The 24149-nt window shown below is 31.6% G+C and overlaps 1 protein-coding gene across 1 annotated transcript in view; it reads left to right on the forward strand.

Annotated features, from left to right (window-relative positions):
• The window catches only part of LOC132940247 (protein O-mannosyl-transferase TMTC2-like), a 92987-nt gene that overhangs the window by 63846 nt on the left and 4992 nt on the right, over positions 1–24149 (forward strand). The window contains exons 7-10 of the mRNA XM_061007729.1: positions 1067–1152; positions 1308–1546; positions 18118–18258; positions 23684–23947. Coding sequence (XP_060863712.1) covers positions 1067–1152; positions 1308–1546; positions 18118–18258; positions 23684–23947 — 730 coding nt within the window. The remainder of the gene's footprint in view (positions 1–1066; positions 1153–1307; positions 1547–18117; positions 18259–23683; positions 23948–24149) is intronic.

Raw genomic sequence — 24149 nt, forward strand, 5'->3', positions numbered from 1 at the left:
TTTATACTTGTAGTACTTTGTGCGTATATATCCACCAAGGTATACAGTTATAATTTAATAATATTGATGGTTAGGAGTAGTGGCTGAATGAATCATCCTTCGGCGGTGCAGGCTTCGTTCGGTTGACAGGAACGTCGTTTGTTTTCAGTGGTGTGGCGTGTGAGGGTACGGAAAGAAGAAAAAATTTATATTTTTTTTTTGTCGAAAACCACACTACATATTATTATTATATATATATAAGTACCACGTATATTATGGTATGTAGCCTCTTGGAGAATCCGCTGCCGACCACTAGAAAGTGTAGATGAGTAGAGAAGCTCCTCTGTCAGCGACAGACAACCGCACACTTCACTCTCACTCTCTCACTCTCTCTCTCTCACTCTCTCTCTCTCTCTCTCTCTCTCTCTCTCATTCCTTCTCACTGTAGTCTCTGTATCTATATGTTTTTCTCTCTCTCATGCCCGCGTGAGTGTTTTTTTTTCATTATTATTTTACCCCACTCGTCCAAAAACAAACTGCCTGTCACGTTTTCGAGAGATGCCATTCGGTCCCTATTTTTCGCCTACCCCGCCAACACCGCGGGTGTACGGTGACGAGTGGGGGTATACTATTAACACAATTTATGGTAACATTCCCTCGGTGCAGAGACTAATATGTTTCTGAAAATTAATTGAAATAATTAATTGCCAACCCCCTTAGACAACGTAACTGCAGCAGCGATCCACGCGATATAAAACGTTTATAAATGATTACGAGTCAAAACCGAAAAATATAAACGAAACTGCCGGCGCCGCCGTCAACGCAAATTAGGGGATAATATTATCTGAGTTATATAATAAAATAATATATAATACTATTATGTAGACAACTATTATATTCAAGGCGGCGTCAGGCGTATGCAAATAAAATAATTCCATTATATATTATCATCTAACGTGCAACAATGTCACCCACTATATTATAATAGCTACATGTAACTATATATTACCATATTATTTACCACTTATGTAAACAAAATTCAAAGTGGTTGCAATTGTAAACCGTTTAAATTTTTTTTGTGTTACAGTGGAAATCTGTTACGGAACAACAAAAATTATGACGAAGCAATTTTGAGCTACAGGTCGGCGATCAATTTCAGACCTACATTAGCGTGTAAATATAATCTTATATACAGTATAAAATATATTAAATTTTGCTTTCGGTTAACCGATAGATTATGCATGTACATGATTGATTGCAATTATAGTTGGTAATTATTGTAATCATGTTTTATTTTTAATTACGTTTAAATATTATGTTCACTGCAGTGGCGTATCTGAGTCTGGGCGATTGTTTGGCAGCTACTAATCGGTACACCGAAGCCGAAGCGGTGTTGAACAAGTGCCTTTGTCTCGACGGTTCCAGAGTGAAAGACATTAGGTCACACGTGACCGCTAAAAGGTCGTGCGTGCTTCGATTGGGTAGAATGTTTGCAACAATTGGCAAACACCAGGAAGCGGTAAAAGTGTTCAAATCGGCCATCAAATCTGACGGATCTTCGTCGCAGGTATATCATATTTTTTACATTAATACATTATATAAAGACCACCTGCAGTGTACGGTTTTAATGAAAAAAATACTTTAAATAATACTTGTGCTATCTTATTAGGTACTAAATAGATATTAATTTTTAACATCAGCTGTAGTCGTTTTAGACTATAAATACGAGTAGACGACGATATTATGTAATATAATACCACCAACATATTATTTAATACAACGATTGAATAAAAATCAAATAGTATAACATATTATATATATATATTATACTGTTATATATATTATATCGACGGAATGGACGTGATAGCCTCAAATAATTACCAATAATGTGTTTTCTATAACATATAGAACCCACTTACAACCGTTATCGCACTATATAGTGCTTATATTATATAGACATAAAAAAAAAAAATACGATTTGTACTTAAAGATATATTAGATGTACGCGATAACGAATTACTACGATTTGGCATGGGAAACAGCGCAATTAAGATATAGACGTTTCTGACGCCGGGAAAAAATATATAAATCAATAAATACGATGGTAGTATAATGATTAGTTTAGAATTATTCCGACGGAATAAGATTATAGTATAAACTTTATTGTTAAGTCGAACATTTCACTCGTACACTATTTATTTTTATTATATTATATTATTATAGTTGTTGCTGCGTGAAATTCGATATTTTCTTGCCAGCGGGAGTGTCAAAAAACTAATAATAATCAACCATATAAAAATAACCTATATACATGCAATAGTTATACACGTACAACACATATATAATACACACTTATATTATATTATAGTATTTACTGTTCCAGACGATAACCTGTGTATTGAATTACGGCGCCGATGTCATTTTTATTTTTACAGCCTTATATTCGAATAACAAGTGTTAATAAAAAAAAATAAAAACTGCCCGTAATTTAATACACTTCCGTCTATCTAATATCGACACGCGTGTTATATATATATAGAACATAGATAAATGGGGGTCGTCGTTCTGCATATCCGATTTCAATAGTTATATTACCGTTTAATAAACGTCGTAAAAGACGAGAATCCGCCAAGGATTGTAAAAAAATCTCTTTGTTGTTTAATATATTTTACGGAATGGCTTGAGGTAAAGAATATTGCACGAGCCTTCCGGGTTTCCTTGGTGCCGCACCTATACTCACGCTCAGACCCGTACACCAAACACAATATGGAATAATAACAAGGCTGGGCAATAACGAGTTAAAAAGTTAAAGTTAAGTTAAAAAGTTAATTTTATTTTAACTTTTTAACTTAACTAGTTACATTTGGTTTTTCATTAACTTAACTGTTAACTTACTAAATTTATTTTTTAATTAACGTAAAATTAACGAGTTAATTTTTCATTTTAAGAAGTAAGTTAAGTTAATTTATTTTGTTTTTAATTTAACTATATTTTACTATTTCAGTATATTTCTTTATCATGTCAAAAAATATGTATCGTATATTGTTTAAAGTTAAAAATGTATATCATTCGAATCTAACTTATATGGAAATACTGTACTAAGTATAAACACTATAGTCTATAATAGTTAGTTTTGGGTTGGAAAAAATTAAGTACGATAGTGTTGTATAAACAAATTAACTTATTTTTAACTTAATAAAAAGTTAACAAAAATTGTGTATTAACTTTTAACTTTTAACTTTTTGTTATTGGTGCATATTAACTTAACTTAACTGAGTTAAAAAAAAATCATTAACTTGCCCAGCCTTGAATAATAATATATTATAATAATATTACAATATGTATTAAATAGGCGGGTACAATAATAACAATAAAGGAAATAAAAATAAAACGTCGACCTCTTATTGCCTATTGGCTAAGATCGAATACGGATTCGGGATTATTATAATTTATAAACTTATAGATGCGTCCCGAATAATTATGTTCTACTATTATACAAAGTGATTCACTTGGCATGTTCACCCCAACTTTTTCATTTAATAATTTATTCAAATTCTTATTTTTGGAATCTTTCAACATGGGTATTTAAAGACCTGCATATTATATTCAAGTTCATGATACTTGTTGTATCGTGTGGCAATACAATAAACTTCTGTTTTTCAAACAAACCCCACTCTTTTTTACTGATAATTTTTTTGTTAAAACACTGACGTGCCTGATGCAAAATGCGATCGAGTAGTATTTCAATTAAAAATATTTATAATAAGAATATCAAAAACTAACTCGTTCGAATTTTGATTTTGATATGTAGTTAAAAAACATTTTCAGAAAACATAATTTACGGCAGAAAAGAGCATTGGGTTGTCATTTGAAAAACAGAAGTATTTATATCTCTTCAAGTCTGTTCAAAAATATCTTAGGAATTTTGAAATAATACGATCTTTAAGTATATTTGAAAATTCCGAAAAACTGATTTTGAATAACTACAGCATTATTGGGGAGGAAAAAGGGAGGTGTGCATACTTTGTAATACAATTTTAATATATTGTAGCTATTATCGTTACTCCAGGTTTTCACACTGGCATTTTTCTTCGCTCCGGCCCTTATAAATGGTTATAACTTTCGACGGTACCTACATAATATAACTGCAATAAATGTCGAGACGGCCTCTGGCCACAACAGGCGTCGACGATGGAGCGGCGAGTATTCTCATTTCGAGTTTTTTGAATGGAAAGGCGAGAACTCACACGCCCGACGCGCTCGCACGTACAACAATCGCGTACGCCCGCACGCACAAAACACACATAAACACACGCCCACGCGTCTACGTCACTGTATATCGTATACGCGTATTGCGGAGGCTCTCTGCAGACATTTTAATTTATATCGAGACTCGACTTTTAGTGTGTTTGTGTGTGCAGTTATTAATATGATGCTTCCTGCAAACACACGCCGCCACCCAAGAGAGGAGGAAATACTGCACTCGGCGTTTATTATTGTTGTGGCTGGGATCTTAAATTTCGCGAGCTCCGCCGGCCTCCTATTCCCCAGCGACTAAACGGTTATTAAGAAAATGAAAACTGGAGAGAAAAATGTACTCACGACGTCGTAATATCATATATTATATATATAATACACTCTGCTCTGTATTCCGACGGCATACGCCGCTGCGTCGGGTGGGACGACCGCAAATACGATTTTATCGTCGTCGTACGTTGTAGTTAAAATAAATAATAATAATGATGATGATGATGATGATGATGATGATAGTACGTATACATATATATATATAGCATTCGGTCCGAGAAAAAGCAAACATTAACACTTCTTTTGCGCAGCCACCGCGGTCACTCGTTTTTTTTCCGCGTTTCTTTTGAGCGCTACGAACCTATTAAAAATCGTTTTGTTGTACAAGCGCATACAATATCATTCATATACAAAGTGTAACAGAAATTGTTAAAATTATATGATTAGTAAATAATCTAAGAAATATACTCATGTCAGCAAAATAGCAAATTCCCAAAAAAAAATATTTTAAAAAAAGTTATTACGTTCCGAATTCGTTTAGTCCAAAAAATATTGATATTTAAAAAAAATTCTAAAAAATAAACTACTTGACTTAAATATAAATGTTTCTACTGTCAAAATTGTTCTTATAATCAGATTCACAAATTGGCTATTTTGAATATATCCAAAAAAATTTAAATAAAATGTTTAGTGTGGCGCAAGTGACTATAAATGATATATAAAAAAAAAATGTTAAATATTGATTAGAACAAAAGTTATTCCAAAAGTCAGTTCTATCTGTTACATTCTGTATCAGTTGTATATATTATAGCTACGACATTATGAGGGATGACCGCTACTACACGTTTTCGTCACGATTCGAAGCGACGAAATCGGTTGTTGACTACGGCGGCGAAGGACTATAATATTTAGGAAATGGACTGAGATTAGTTTACGGTGTGGAGGTACTATACGTGACGAGCATATTATAATATACAGGCTGCTAAGTCGAACACATTTCGGGTGCGAACAACACTTCCGATGTCTGTCCGGTCACGCGGATTGTCACTGTAATACTATAATAATAGCTCTCACCTAGGCGATGCTTATAAAACGACAAACGCTACAAAATTGGAAATCGATTTATATACCGTCCATAATAATATCATACATTTTATATAATACCTATAATACATATATTATATTTTGATATAGTGCAGGGGTACCAAAATGACGTCTCTTGCAGGGGCGTATACAAGGGGGGGATGTGGGGGTCAGATCCCCCCCCAATAGGCCTTTTTTTTAATTTTATAAAATAGTGTTCTTAATGACTTAATGTAAGGAAATTACAAGGAAAAAAAATGGCAAGGATTTTTTGTAAATTTTTATTTTAACACATTCAACAATTAATTAAAAATAATTTACTTAATATTAATCAGTAATCATATATTTATTTCATATCCATATAATCGTATTATGTGATATTTGATAATATGTATATTATATATACAAGTATAACGTCACCGATATCAACGCGGCGGAGACGACGCCCGCATGTCCGTGCGTATAATAATACATTTTCCTACACATTAGAAAAAGAAATATAAAAATAGCTAAAAATAGCTTAAATAATAAATATTATTATTATCTAAAAACAAAAATCAACCACAAATATTATGTCAGTTGTACGAACAAGTCATAACTACATATAACTACTTGTAGAATTTAAAATAAAATGTATTGAATATATATATGTTTTATCATTTATTAGGTATTTAAATGTGCACATACCTAGGTATTTTTGTTCCATAATAATTTGTTTGCAACTGATCCCCCCCCATACAAAAGTTATGTATACGCCACTGGTCTCTTGGAAACATTTTATCTGACCCGAAGACAAGAAATTTATTTTTTAAATCATCATTTTCGTAGGTAGTTAATTAAATAACTTTAAGGTTTTCATATTTAATTAATATTTATTTTGAACATATTAATTATTTAATTTACCTATATATATATATATATATATATATATACAATATTTTTCTGCTAATTTCAATCTATGAAAATCTGTTGTTCAATCGAGTCGTTCATTGGTTAAGACTTATAAATATTTAAAGTACAGCATTTGATCGGAGCGGAACCACCGGGGGACCCGTACCCCACAAAATGGTAGTCCCCTACAGTCACTACCGACTACCTCGCCAACTAAACTTTAATAACTCATAATTTATAAGGTATAAATATAACTAATAATCTATTCGTATGAAATATAATATATTTTATGAACTAACATTTTAAAAAAAACATTCTGTTCTCGAATATGAATATGCAAATTATATATTGTCATTCAAAAGAGTAAAAGAAACTAAAAAACGATAACAATAAAAAAGTAATATATGTAATTTTTTTTTAAATTTTGTGTTGTATAATGTCTTCATAATATTATCTAAAAGAAATTTTTCCAAACAAGTTGAAAATTTTCGAAAAAATCGATAGTGTTTATCTTTTAAATATTCATACTGTATAATATGACGTATGGAAACATTTTTTTTCCAGTGAATTTGCATTGTTATAATAATAATAGTAATAATAATAATAGGTACTTGTTGTCCGTGTATATATTTTTCAGTTATTTGTTCTCGGAAAACGAGAGACGGGATTTAAATTTCACCGGAAAAATTTCTATAGTGCTATTTATTATAATAATAATAAAAAATACCAAAGTATTGAAGACTACAGTATATATACGCTCGATCGTTCGCCAGGGAATTCGACACCTTATATATATGCTATACAGTTCAATCAGAATTCGCGCGCACACCTTTTGACGATCAAATATTCGATCTTTCTTGGTTTGGGGTGCACGATAAGAATATCAAATATAAAAGCGACCTGTGGTAAAGGCCAAAGGGAAAAAATTCACAAAGACTACCGCACCGATGTGTTACACCCCGTTTTTACTTTCCTTTCAATATTATAAGTATAACCTACCTGCACCCTCGCCGCCGCTGTGAAACGGGAGTATTGAATATGGTAGCGATAACATAGAAGTCCGTGTTCATATATGTATATATTTTATAGGGCATAGGTACATATAGTAGTAGTATTAGTGGCCGCGGTTATGGTAGTGCGGTGGATGGTGGATAAAAAAAGGACCTTTTTTCGAGCTCGGGATTAGAAAATGACTATATACGCATATACCACTCGGTGAACGTTGGGCGAAAGCCCTCTCTATTTTTCGGGCACCGGCCTATTATCGGACGTAAATAAAGTAAAGATCGAATAATTTATGAAGCCGCACACATATTATATATACATATATATATTAGACCACGTGGTGCGTATCAAAACCACACCATATAAGGCGCCTCTCTCTCTATACGGTCCCTCTACGGACGCGGTCGGATGGCGCAAAAGAGGGTGGGTGGCGGGAGATGTCGAACGGATCGACTGGGGACGAGAAGAGGGCAGTGAGGAGGTTAAGGGATCAAAATGATGTGTCTATTCATCGTTGCGGCGGCCGCCACCGCCATGTGTGTGTGTGTGTAAAGAAGCAAAAGGTATAGTAAGCTTTAAACACACACACACACACACACATATTATATATGCTGCACGAGAATTTCCCCGTCGCGGTGTATATAACGTCTGTGCGGCATCTCCCCGCGTACGCCTATGATATGTCGAAAGTATCTAAGGGCCTAATCCGATTGCTCTCGCACTGCGGTGGCGGTGGTGGCTTCGGATGGCGGTTTTCTATTCACAGCCATCGTCGTCGTCTTTGGATGATACACTACGCTGGTGCTGCGGCTGTATAGCAGCACGAAGTAGAGCTACTCCACTGGTGAGCGTTATTGAATTTCCCACTGGTTGACGGTTATATATAAACACACACACGCGCACAGCGGGGATCCAGCAGGGTTTTTTTTTTCAATTGGTCGTAATCCGGCCGTACATAATATATATATATATTTATCATGTACATTATACACGGGTATGTAATATTACGCGTGCGGCTCGCTCTTATTAAAAGCACATCTCCGCGACCCGAGAAAATTCAATATTACATATTATATAATATATATAGTACATTTTATTGTCGAGAACGCCAATGTATGGTAGCCATAGTATGCTTGACTGCATATCACGTAGGACTGAAATACTGTAGACAAGATCCACCACGGCTGCAGTATATTATTTTACTCTCATATTCACTGCTAGATAAGTTATAGAGAATAATAATATGATGTCGTATCGTCTAGGAATATCCGCGGCTTATATATTATACTGAATAAATAATTACGTGAGTGAAATTATTGTTAAAACAGTTATTTACATTCAGAACGAAGTACCTATACAAGAATTTAATTTACCGTCAGCGCAAAAAAACATATTATTTTAAACATTATTACTGATACTAATAAACTAATAATAAATAATGCTAATACTAATATTGTTATATTAAAAAAAAATCATCTGAAAGATATCCAAACGTTATTGTTCTAAAAAATAAAGATTAATATTTCATTAATTCATAATTTTAATAAATGTTCTTATAAAACAAATACAATATTATTATTTAATATAAACAATATTTTTTTATGTATAGAAGAAGGCACATAGTTATAACCCTGCTTAATACCAGCTATTAATCTGAGAGTAAACTACACATAAATAATATTACGTAGTAAGAATACTTCAAAAAAATAGCCTATATATCCAATCGTATCCAATGTTATGACAGTCCAATAAAATTTAAAAAAACCAAAACGATCTAATTCAACCCAACAAATTATTATTACACTCGAAAAAACTCTCGAACTAGCAAAAATATTTTTCAAAGAAACTCCCAACCTAAAAGTTAACTATATAATCGAAAACACACTCATAGTATCCCCGAACCTGTACTCATATTAGAATCATTCAACATGACACGCATAGAAATGATCGGAATTATCGATATTATACGACTTAAAGAGTTAACCCAAGAATTAAAAACAGAGTAACAAGGTTTGTAACACTTTTCTACATAAAATCTTCTCCGACGGTCCATCCTCCTCCTCTCGCCTAACAAATACCCTAAACTTTGAACACTCAAGAAATAACACCACATAGCACATCTATACTAGGAGAAGCCTATTAGTACCCGACCTCTAATCAAATATAAACATCATCAACTTCTTTAAAAAAAATCATACGATTTAATATTATAATCATAAACTATAATACTGTAAACTATACATTTATTTGATTCAGAACTAATGGCTTAGTATAGCTAATCACAATGAAGATTAATAAAAAAGAAAGAAAAATTCAATCTAAATAGGCATTATTAAAATTTTAACTCGTATGCCTACCGCTAAATATATCTCTACAAGACGTATATTAATTTATTCTGTACCCGTATAGGTTACTCTGTTATTAACCTAACCCGCAGGCTACTCCGTACCGATTTCTTCATAATATTCCTGCTCGAATTACGTTTATCATCGTTGTAACAAAGATTTCGAATTATTTCTATTGCTATTTCATAATACATTATTCGTTACGGAAACAAACGTTGTCCTCGCTGCGATGTTAAACAATTGCGTTGTAAATAGTATTCAGAACGAAACAATTTAAAATTCCAATATTGTGAGAACGACTATTGCGTCGTTTACGGCCATGAAATATTTGTAAACAACATCATCGGTAGACACCATAACTGTATATTATACTGTAAACCACCCCATACGTATATACCTAGGTATATATATATATAAAATTACAAACGGCCATATTATAGCCGGAAGTGTATATACGCTATTATCGCGTGGAGTTCGGTTTGTACTGTGTGCAGTAAATAATATTCATAATGACGGCCATTTTTTTTTTAGTCCGATAATCGCTAATAATAAAGTTGGTTTTATTAAAAATACAATGTCGTTCGTTGTTTTTTTTTTTCTACGGATTTGGACGACGCGACGTTTTTAATTTCTTAACTTTTTATAATAGTATTGAAGCGAGTTTAATCGACCGAATTTACTAAAGCCGTTATTATTCATTTTTTCAAATAAACATGTCTTTTTTTATCTTTTCACTTTACGACTCAGTTGTAATCTGCACATATTATAACCAGCTACATTTGTAATCTAATGCCACGTGACCGTGCAGTTGTCCATTGTCTATTTTTGCTCGGTTCGCACACACATTTTTATTATTCTCTGGCCTGTCCCAATAACACCTTAATAATTAGAACTTTTACATATTAATGATTCGAGGCTATTAAAGTTATAAATTAAAACAACACAGAACATAATATTGTTGTCTGGTGTGGCGCAGTGATTGGCCTCAGTCACTAACGTGTTCCAAAGCCAGGCATCATCCTGTGTCACTAACCAATAGCTGCAACCTTACAATAAACAATAATATATTATTATTTAGTAAAAACCTCGCCTTGACAATATTATGAACAGAATAAAATAAAAATTATTCAAATCGGGCGAGCCGTTTTTGATTTTTAGCGGACAGCTAGATATAAAAAGCTATAACTTTATGTATACCTGAGTATATAGATCGGTATATACCTATATAAAAAGATTTATTTTTACATTATTTTTATATTATTTAATATTTATATATACCTATATTTAAATATATTAAACAAAATTTACTTTATACATAAACGTAAGACCGTAATATTTTCAACATTGTTCATGATAAATTCTGTAATCCAATCCTTTAGAAATAAATAGTTGTTGTAATATTTTATATGCATATTAAATTTAATTAAACATAAATTCTGATAAATAACAATATTCTAGGAAACGAAATAATGAATTAGAAGCAATTTTTAATTTAAGACATTTTAACTTAAATAACCCTTAATTTTCAGGCTTCAAAAGTGTAATTTAAAGTTCAATGTTTTTTCGTATTTTAACAATTCAACAATTGTACTTGGTTGTGTAATTAATTTCAAACGATAATATTATGCGCGTCTTATTTCGCATATAAATAACTTGAATTATATTTGGAAGTCTTTCGTGTATACATTATTATTTAACTGAATCATATATATATATTATGGAAGGCGGACGCGTGGTATAAAACGTGTATATTTTATTTAAACAAATTTCTCCTTCGGATTTTCCGTTGCATTTGATTTAAACGCATAGGGTTATAATATAATATCGTCATCATAACTATATGAACAAGATCTATAAAAATATGTGCTGTTTGTTTCTTTAATTTAATTTACCGATATATATATATATATTAAACATGTTTTACTGAAAGATATTATACACATAACTATTATTATTTGTGCTATGATGCATCAATGCGCGACGTATAATAGTGGACCTATACGTGTGATATAGAGCTGTCTGTTTGGATGAATAAAAAACTATTCTGCGTTTTTGACAAACACCGTTGGGAAAAATGTTCATATTTTGTCTAGACGATAAACTAAATTCACGTATGAAACGTACAAATATACTCAAAACATAAATAAATGCGTACACACTGTACGCATACACATAATATATAATAATATATATTTCCCTCTGGACGTATTTTTTTCTGATGTATACCTATATCTAAGAAAAAAAAAATGATCGGTTAAAATTTTGTTTTTCTATTCGTAAAACGACCGGCTTTCCAGTGATACAAATCAATTACAATAAGTCGATGTATAAAATTATATAATATAGTACAATATAATAGCGTATACCGTACTATAATCTTAGATCATATTATACCAGTATAATATGACTTCACTACTCAAGTGATATAAGTGTTATAAATACAGTATGGTAGAGTAGCATATTATACACATATATGAATTTATTTGTATGATGGTTTGTGGCGTAAATATTGTTCATATATTATATCTTTAAAGTTCAATACTGTATTATAGCCCTAAAAAAATATATATTTAAGTAAGTTTAACCATGTTGTCATTATTGTTATTATATTATATATTTAATTAAACACTAATTTTATCTATAAAATGCTCATAAACATGAACATAGCATGTCACGTCTTAACACTTTATAAATCTAATATTAAATGAAAAATGAGTTATCTTTTTAATGACATTATAAAGTTATAATTTCTGTCTGAAACAAAATCTCACATTTTGAAATTTAAGAGTAACTATAAATTGAAAAACAATTATACTGCAAACGTAAATTAATAACTAGGAATAATAAGTATGAATTAAAAATGTATGGTTGCTTCTACATTACTGGTTGTTAGCGTATTACTGAATCGTCATTCATCCATGGAAAATAACAAAGCAATATGATATCAATAATTCATAATTTATTATATTGTATGATTTTCGGAACAATTGAATTCTTATTATTTTTTAAATTACTTACGCCATGATGGTATACAATAAACATATCATATTAATTATAGTTTAAATAACATGGGCGACGACGACGTTACGATATAAACGGTTCAAATACCCAGCTATTTTATAGCAATTAACTAATTTATCGTAGGTACCTAAAGTAAATTTTAAAAGTTAACGACTGCATAAGCTAATTAATTATACGTAAAACTACGCTACGTGCCAAGTGTGCCAGTGCTCGTATAAGCTAAATAAAAAAAAAAAAATAATAATAATAATAATCATGCGCATGGTTGTGTTTTTAAATGTGTAACCCTAGTTATAATGCAAATTGCAAACACTAATTATGGTTGATGTTTGAATTTTAATTTATGTGCTCACTCGCTATTATTTCTAGTGTAATTATCAAATAATAATAATAATAAAATACGTACGTCATGCTTTATTAGGTATGTCATGTTACTGCGTGGAATTCTAATTTAATTATTATTTATTAACATCTTGCCGGTTTATTAATAGAACATAATTTGACAAAATATCTAAAAACGTGAAGTTAAATTATGTAAAGAATTAAAGAATTAATATTATACGACGAGAATTCAAAATATAAACAGTTAGATTTTATTATGACAAAAGACAATTATTTCTAATACGCGTAATGATAATGTTTTGGATATAGATTTTGAAAAAAATCGATTGATTATTAATAAAATATAATATAGGTATTAATTTTATCAAAACCAATTTTATTATTATTATTATTATATTATAGGCAACGGGAATAATATTGGCACTGTTTCCAGTGTAACTATATTGCCTATTTTTAGCGCCGGCAAAGGCCGTGCAACGAAAGAAGAAAATATACTGTCTCGCCCTCTCTTTCTCGTTTGAAAATATTTCAAAAGAAAAAGGACCGAAGGACAAAAAAACTGTATGAAAATATTATGTCGGAAAACAACTGCTCGGAATCAAATTAATTAAATATAATACAAAAGCGAATCTATTGTCTGTTTCCTCTTTTGGGACCGGAAAACCAACTTGCAGTTTCGATTCTTTCGGAACGCGTATTTTAATGGCACCTACTATACGGTGGCCTCGTATTTTGTTAAGGATGTGGCAGGACGGGGGTGCCGCGTCTTTTTGTCTTTCGAGAAATATTTCTGCCTCTTAAACGCCGTTGTTGTTATTAATAATTAGAAAGAAAAAAAAAGAGGACGAATACGCGACTTGTCCCCGTCGTCATCGCCGCCGCCACCGCCGCCCGCACGGTTTTTGGATATAACAATGACCTGAGGATTTTTTTCCTCCTTTAATAAAGACGACTAACAAAAGCTGCAAGTTACAGCAATTAATCAAAATATTTTTTCCCCGCCCCGCCGGTTTTCGTAAAACAAGGCCAAGTGGATGTTGTTGAGTACGTCGTCGAGTTTTCACACAACGGCCGTCTCCAAAGTTCACTCTAAAAACAATACCTGCCCGGCAAGTGTTTTTGTTTTTTATATTTTTTTATTTATTTTCTATTCTGCAGCCCCACTCGTGTTTCTCTCCGGTACTTTCGCTAGATCAAAACTTGTACTCGAGTGGCTCCCGACTTGTATATTGTGCGCGAGTATGTACAAAACAATGACCGACCGACGGTGGTGGAAAAAAACAATGTTTCTCGCGTGTAGTTACGTGTTTTAAATTTTTTTCAAAATTCAAAACTGAAACCGTCCGTACGTGCTTTTTAGTTTTTTTTTTTTTTTCACAATGTCGTGTGTACGAGAGTAGCCGTTGTACACACGTCGTATTGTTCTTCGCCGTGGCAGTATAGAAAAACCCATTACCTTGACGAGCGTGCTCTGAAAATGTAAATTTTTTTTATAAGTCGTATACACTATGACATATATTAAAGTCGTATATAATGTAGTGGTGGTATATATACGGTTGCACTTAAATTCGCGGAAGTCGGGTCACAATAAGTTTAATGCGTTTGTACATTGAATTCGGTTACAATACTGCAACAGCTGTATGCATGTTGACCCGTGTAATAATTATATTGTTAGTCACTAAAATGTTCAGCTAAAATGCCATAAAAATCTCGTATAAGTAAACGTTCGGATTTCAGTTTTTTACGATAATGCGATAAAATCCATTTCAATAGGTGTATGTGTATGGTGCATAATAATATGCAGTCACGGCTAATGTAACGCACTTGGATAATTGATAACATTTTTTTTGTTTTGCAATAAATGTCACCGAAAGGGGTTTTTGCGAGTTTTGGCCCATATGACTGCACCACTGAAGGGTATGCACCGTTTTTGAAGAGAAAAGGTGACAAAAGCAATAAATAATTATTTACCGTGAATAATAAAAATATATAAATAGTAAAACAATTCGAATTAAGAGTATTGATTGTTAGTTATCAAATACTAATGACGATAGGAAGGAATAATACACCGGACAACAGTATCCATGTCTTACTTTCTTATGAAACGAAGTTGGTACACCGATTTTTTAGAGATAAATGAGGATCGTAAAAAACACGACAAGTCCATATTTTTTAATGACATTGACAACGGTACATAATATTACGTACACCATATTATTATTGTTGGTGATGAATGTTATGTGCAATAATTGTAAATGTACAGTAACATTATACCATGCGGTATCGCATCCCAAAATAAAATATTAAAGTACACTTAGGTATTAATAAAAGGTACATTAATACATTATTTTTAAAAATGTAATCAAACGAAATGATTACTGTCAAAATTGTTCATTCAATTTATTTCGCGATTTGTGTTTAAACTTTAACAGTATATTTTAATAATAATATTATGTTATTAATTTATTGCATCATACATTTTACATGATTGATATTAATACTCGTCTTTGAGTTTAAATATTTCAAAACAACACAAATTATGTTATTTAATATAATTACATTAAATTCGATATTATTGTTTAATTGTTGTTTAACATTTTAATAGGTAATAACTAGTAATATGAAACTATGTATAGCTACAATACGAATACACTATTCCGTATAGTTTATTGGTATATTATATCAATGATGTGAATCATGCCTATCGTTATTAGTTATTAGTTTATTACATATTATCTCCTCTTATACCTACAATATGTCACAATATTAACCTTTTTTCCTAATGGAGTGATTGATTACCAATAATTATTAGGTATTATGAAAAGACATAATTAGACCGTATAAAATTGAAATATAGGACAGATATATTATAATAATATTATGTCAAAAATATAGAAACCGCAATTATTAAAGTAATTACTTATCGAATTGACTGGGATATAATATTATTATAAAGAGTACTACCTTACAAGAAGAGAGAGAAAAACACGTCAATAAAGGGCAGTCTGCAGTGCGGAGTTTACTATATTATTATTGGTGACATTATTTAAGTTGATGCTATACATTTCACATTTATATATTTTTTTTAATTAATTTTATTTTTGTAAAAGGTTTAACGCTATATTATATTATGTACATTGTATACTGTATATATTGTATACTATTATATTACTATATATTATAAAATCTTCATTTCACGTATATATATGTTTAATTAATTATTTTTTTAAAAGGTTTAAAATGATAGGTATTTGTTTTATATAAATAATAATGTAGTGTACCTACCTGCGTTCCTTTGCGTGTTTTTTTACTCGGAAAAATGTTGGAAATCCGTTCGGATGACGTCGAACATTAACAGGGTGATAAGCTTTTGTAAATAACAATTATAATGATAATAATAATAATAATAACATTATAATGAATATGAAAAGGGAAACAATTACATACTGGAATTTACAAAACAATTAAAATCATGTAAAACGCAGTGACATTCCTCTGTGTAAAATAATATTGTATTATTATATTATGTAACAATTTATTTTTAGTTTTCGTAACATGATTTAAACACATTTTATATTATTGTAGTTGTGCAAATGACAACTTAATATTATAATTTTACATACCAATAAACACTTATTCGTATGCAAATTCGTATGCACTTGAGACTCGATAACATAATTTGGTTCCAAAAATGACGGTACATGAATAGAAACTTTGAAATTTCACGATAGTGTAAGTATAGGTCCCTATAATGAGCACGTGCGACGTATACAATATTTAAATTTTATAGTACCCAGAAAATTACTGATCTCAGATCTATAATAATATAATATATTAGCGTGCATTACTTTTAGCGAGTCTTTATACTCGCGCGTACATTTTAATATTATTTTGCTCAAAAGCAAAAAATATGTTATTCAAGAACATAGTTAAAGCTTATGTTTGTGCGATTATATTCTAACAGTCTGCATTAGTAGAATATTACAATTTTCTATGATATTATATTATAATTTATTATAATAAGTATGTAATTGTATACCTACAGATAGATACAGGTAGGTATATAATTTTAACATTATTCAATTGTTGGCAACATTATATAATATACTGTTGTACCTACCTATATAATACATACAATATATTAGGTACTAGTAAACTGTTATAGTGGCTAGTATTTATAATCAATGATATTATGTATCTATCACTCCGTAATAACGTCAATCGATACATTATACAGGGTGTAACAAATATAACTGACTTTTGGAAAAACTTTTAATTTTTTTAAAAATAACTTTTTCTCATAATTTATATTAATTTGAGCTACACATAATATATTATACCTACAAAAAATTGTTTTTATTTTTTAATACTGAAAATAAAAAATTAGGATATAGGTACCTATTGAAAATAGCCAATTTGTGAAACTGATTACGAGAACAATTTTTATAGTAAAAATATTATATAAATTTTTTCAAATATCAATATTCTTTTGATTAAATGAATTTAACTTTTTTCAAAACATTTTTTTTGGGGGAATTTGCTGTCTTGAGTACATTTCTTAAATTATTTACTAATCACATAATTTTTACAACTTTTGTCATACGTTTAATAGTAGCATAATTTTTTTTTTTCGTCAAGTCTTTCTGTTACACCTATCGTATATGTTTTATATTACATTGCGTCGACCACATTCCATGCGCTATGCCGGTATAATAATGCATATCCGAGTACATTGTACTCGTTACGTTTCCGAAGTTATATAATAATACGATATAATACACGCGCGGTACAACAACTTTTGACCGATATAATATACTTTCTCGGCTTGTGTATATCCACTGTCATCGCTGCGTTTATATAACAGTTTATAATATTATAATAATATATTACACAGAACTAAATCGATGGTTGTATCTGATTTCAGACGATGCTGTACGCCTTGGCAGACTCCCTCTCGGCGCTTGGCAGAGACGCGGAAGCCGAGCTCTACTACAGACAACTGCTCCGGGTCAACCCCACAGACGTGTCCGCCTTCCTGACGTACGGCGATCTCCTGGCCAAAAACGTAATTGCTCAGGGTTGTTTTTTTTTTGTCGTTGCACACACATTTGTACACATCATACGCACACACGTGTGTGATTCGGTGCACTCGAAACTGCGCACGGCCGCGTAGGTTTCCGACTCGGTATACCATGTATATATACCGATACCGCGGTATGCGCCAATATGTAATGGAGCATCATTTGATTTATTAACCTTCCCCCCCCCCCCCACACACCCCGTTCCGCGGATCGAGTCTCGCCGACGTGTATTCCGTTTAATTGGTTTCCCGCCGTATTTCACCACCTATATATAGTTCAGATAGAAATAAACTCTCTCCAAACATCGCTGCAAATGTTACGGACCTTCTGCGTTAAATTGAAACGGTTAAAAACGCACTCGGAGCGTGCGAAGTGTTTTAACCAGTTTACAGACTCGATACGTTCCTGCAGGTTACCACATTGACGGACAGCGTGGATTATAAGTAATTATAAAAAGCATGCCTAAATAAAATTAATCAATTTTATTAATCGATTTTATAAAAAAAATAAACAATATTTTTTTAAAATTATATTTGCTTTATTTTGTCAGTGACCAATGTCACTTTATGATGTATATGGACAGTAAACTTTGTCTCTCGTATGATACCATTGAAAAAACCACTGCTGTAGCAGTAGTGTCCATTTTTGGTCGGTTTTTGAGAACTGCTATAGCAGTACTATTACATATTATGAATTCAAAAGTGTCCCCTGACATCACCAAACAAACATACTGCTACAGCAGTACTTTTGTATGATTGTCCGTCAATGTGTTTTTACACAATTCGTCTGGTCGGTCATCACTAATCGCTTGACATTTTTTCCCCCGTGATCTGCAGTCGGGTGTCTGTTAACATATATATAATAATAATATACTCAGTGCGGGCGTAACACGTTTCCACCAAAAGTTGACCTTTCCATTTTCCACCGTTGCCCGTTTCCACCAAAAGTGCTGTCTTCCACTTTTCCACTCGTTTCCGCCAAATGAGATATTCATCACGTTTACACCAAAACAATTTCTATACTAAATATTAATTATACGCTATTATATTAAACGCTATATACAATATAATATAAGCTTATATTAAAAGCTGTAATATGATACAAAAATGAATATACAAAACATAATATAGAACATATTTAATTAATAATTTAAATTAATATAATACACCATGTCATTTTTTTTTTTTTATTACATTTTTACATTTGACCTTTTTTTTCAAATAAAATTTAACATTTTCTAACTTATATTACCATTAAATTAATAATCTATAAATTATTTTGGTAGAAACGAATATTGGTGGAAAAGATAGAGACACACTTTTGATGGAAACGGGTAACGGTGAAAAAGGGCCGGATAGGTCCAATTTTGGTGGAAACGGGTACCGCCCCTCAGCGTCCGTAGCGTACCTATGATTTTTTCACGGGGGGGGGGGGGGAGTATACAGATTTTAATAGACATATTCAGCATACACATATATTCATATACATTATACATGTTGTATTGAGTACAAAATTTGGTTGATATAGTTTGAAACTATATTCATAATTCGCTCGTATATATTATTATTAGGTATGTATTATTATACGTAGGAATTCGTTATTATAATCCTTTTTCAAACGATTTGTGTTGTATACGCCATTGTTGTACTTTCGTGTCGGGAATAAGTCCTATACAGACGAGCCGATATTGTTCTTTAGTTCTTATACATAATGCAATATATTAATATTATAATATTATATGTTATGTGCATATAATACTATAATGTATACAGTACATGTTATATTGTAATGCTAGCAAACACAATATGCGTACCTATAGATTATAGACTTCTCCCGACTTCTCGGCCATATAATAATAATAATGTTGGCTCCCTGAGCCCTGGCTAATGTCTGTAACAGCAGTAAATATGACATTTATTTACGCGCGCTCGGTGTATACTCGGTGTAAGCCGATTATACCGCCGGTGTAATGGTTTTAATTAAATTCAACGCCGTCATCGATTTCGCTCTTACATTGTACGCAGTATATAATATAATATAATAATAATACATCGTACGTATACAATAATACACATAATATAAAATAATATATATGTTTATTATGTATATATAGGTACACGGCGACTGCGGAAATGAGATATATTTATCATTATTATTATTATTATTATATGTTTATTACGCCGAGCCGCGGGGAAGTTTTAAAAAGACCCTTTTTTCGTTAAAATTATATTGCATGTTGTTCGATCTTATTTGAACTGGAAAAAAAAAATATTTTTCAAATATTCATAATAATTATACACGCCGTGGTTATTATAGATATTGTCATCTTATTAACTATATTATTAATATACTAGCTAAACTCCCGACGTAACCCGTAAAAAAATTGTGATTGTTCAACTTCTTTCGGGTGTAACACGCTGTGGAAGCAATGTCTTTTTAAGTATACATTATATTATATTTTAATGTATAGCCTCCCGATGGCGTTGTTCGTGAGATTCGCTTATGATTATGCGATCAGTATATTATCAGGTAACCTAACCTAACCTATGGTAGATTGTGGACCCCATGTGGTTTGTATGTAAGTGTATAAATCAACTCTAAAGTATCAAAGTTATACCAATAGTTTGTCATTTTTCCTTAATTCAACCTATGGTGGATTAATACAATCAATTAATACAAAATCCTAACCTAACCTAACCGTAAAAAATCCGAATGAATAAAAAATAACCAAATATCCGTATGTATAGATCTTAGATCATATACAATGGATGGAGTCATAGCATACTACGGGCATAAAAAGAGTTGATGCCAACATTACTATAGGACCTGTGACATCTGCGCATGCGCAACTGCTTATCATAATATTTCAATCTGTTCATATTATTATAATGCCGACACTCTGCGCCAAGCATTAATGATAAGAGACCACGCGCATGCGCATATCATCGAGGTCCTACAGTGATGTTGGCTTCACAAATAGTTCGTATGGCTCTATCCATTGTATATGATCTAAGGTATAGATAAAGAAGAAAAATACAAAAGGAAAAATAAGAAAAAAAAAACAAATTAAAAACATTGCAAAAAATTGGTCCTCTGAAACCATGGTTCGAACTTGAGACATTGTGTACTAAAATACATAGAAGTGCCACTGCGTAAACAGGCTTATCGCTCAAAAAATAATTATTATTATTAAAATCGATAACAACCATTTACAAAGAAAAATTTTCATCGTAAATCTCAAAATCCCTGTTTGAGCACCTCCCCTAGTCGGGCCTCTAATTTACCCATTTTAAATTAGCCCATCTATTTCCCAGAGGTATAATCAATCTCTGTACCAAATTTTATCGCAATCGGTCCAGCCTTTAGGAATGCATAAAGAACATTGACAAACATCAATTTTATATATATAATAACGATTTGTCGTAATAATTTGATATTAAATAGAAGCTTATAAGTAGGTAATAATATATATATATATTATTTATAAACGTTTAAACGGGGAGGGATATATACTTTATACATTATAGGTTCCATGACGTTTTTAATACGACAAAAATAATAATTGGTTTATCAATAAATTATCGATGAACAAAAAATATTACAGTATCAATTTTAAGCTGTAACGTGATTATTGTGAGTCTATCCGATCCGACATCACATCGTACATTTTAATTTAATACTTACCAACATGTACAAACTCTATAGGTAATAGTATTTTTTTTTTTTTTTAAATAATGATTCAAGAGGCTTATTTACGAAGAGTATAGAATTAGTTTCTACGAGTAGAAAATACATTATAATTTCGTAATGTAATATGGGGTAAATCCTGTTGTAAAATGAGGATTAATAAGGATTAAGAGTTTAATTAAATTTTAATCTTAATTACAATTTATAACATTTTCTTATTTCTATTGGTCAAAACTAGAAAATATTATGAACTTTGACAATATAATATAGTCTTAAGCCGCCCGTTGTTATGGAAATAGTGCCGAGCCCCTTTCCTTCGCACCATCCAGTTTTTTGTTTGTTCAGATCAGCAAGTCAGACTGCAATTTAAATTAAATTTGTTTTCAATTTTAAAGACTGTAAATCGTATATTTATTTATTGTCAATATAAAAAGAAACTTGTCTCGTCTCGAACATGTGCCTACACAAAATCACGTTGTTAGGGGCAACGATCGTTGTACCCGCAGACTCACTGCAGTACGGTTTAGGGTAGGTCGCGAGTAGTCGCAGTCGTGTACACCCGTATAAGTAAATATTATTTTGTTTCGACGTCGTCAGATATTATTAGTGTTATTTTAGTATGTTACTGTATTTCTACGACCGCGACGGCTTGCAAATATACTTTTAATATTATATAATACGCTATTCTAATATTATACAGATATATCACTGCGTAGTTTTACATTTAGTATTTTACAATTTATAAAGTAAACCATTATTTTAGAAATCGACACTTCTCGATTTCACAAAATGTGTTTATTTCGTAATTCAGAAAAGAACCACCGTAGGAACATGAAATTGTCACCAAATATATTTTATATTATAATCATACCGTAGAAGTGATCTAATTTTAAAAATAATTTGTTTTTTTTATAATCATTGACTTTTTCTCATTTTGTCAAAATATGTTTCTTCGATTGATGTAGATGACATTTTTGTTTTTCGGTCAAAAACCATGTAGTTTGATACGGAGTATCTAATAGATTGTATTTCGTTTATTTATGCATAGTAAATTTTTAAATTTTTAATGATTTCTGTGTAATTTGAATAATTTTTTTACGTAGAATCTTGATATTCATTAAAACATTGAATAATATCAAATGTTTCATCCACTAAACAGCTGTATTTTTCTCCATCCTATGATAACCAATGATATGAGGTAACGATTTACCTATCATATGGGTGACGGCCTAGGTTAGATATATCTAAACGACTAACCAGCTGTTCAGCTGTTCTGTAATCAATAAGAAGATATCGCCTACATAAGGCCTGAATATTTCGCGAATTCATACAGGTGTTTGACATATTATGTCCACTATTATAATTGAGTAGCCGGTTCTAAAATACAATTTAAAAAAAAAAAACAATCGCATCTAAAAAAATGAAAAAAAAAATACAAATTATTATAGAACGACCAAGATAATTCGTAGGTACTTACACAAGCAGTATTATATTATTTTACATTTATTTACACAAATGTAGTACCAACTATGTACTAACATTTTTGTTTGTTTTTTAATTTTGATAGTTAGCTTTCATGTAGTAAACCAATGATAATAACTATAAAAAAAAACCATTTTTCTGAAAACCCTTACCAAACGAAAATATTTAAGAAAATAGACGTCCCAACCTTGTATAATGTATTACAATGTAATAATTGTTGTCGTTTTCTCTACTTGGCAGCGTTCGAGAGTGTCCGAGGCAGAAGAATGGTTCGGCAAAGCGCACCGGACGGCACCGGACGACCCGGTGGTGCGGACCAGGTACGCTGATTTCCTGTCTTTCGTGGGCAGGCTGGACGATGCGGTGGAACAGTACGAGGCGGCCGCGGCGCTGGCTTCCGATGACCACGAGATCGTGGTCAAGACGGCCACGACGCTTCGCAGGGTCGGCCGGACGTCCGACTCGGAAACGTACTACAGGAGGGCCGTGCGACTTTATCCTCAGGTGAGTCCTCAGGTGCAGACGCAATTTAAAAATTTTTTTTTTACACATGTTTAGGTGAATTAGGTGTACTAAATTGTATTGTACAATCATCATATGATAATATATATATGTATTAGGTACACGATGAATAATAATTATCAACGCAAATAATTTAAAGGCGTACGTTTCTCCAGCCCCCCTCCACATTGTGTTTTGCAATTTT

The sequence above is a fragment of the Metopolophium dirhodum genome, chromosome 3 (genome assembly GCF_019925205.1).
Source record: "Metopolophium dirhodum isolate CAU chromosome 3, ASM1992520v1, whole genome shotgun sequence".
NCBI classification, from domain to species: Eukaryota; Metazoa; Arthropoda; class Insecta; order Hemiptera; family Aphididae; genus Metopolophium; species Metopolophium dirhodum.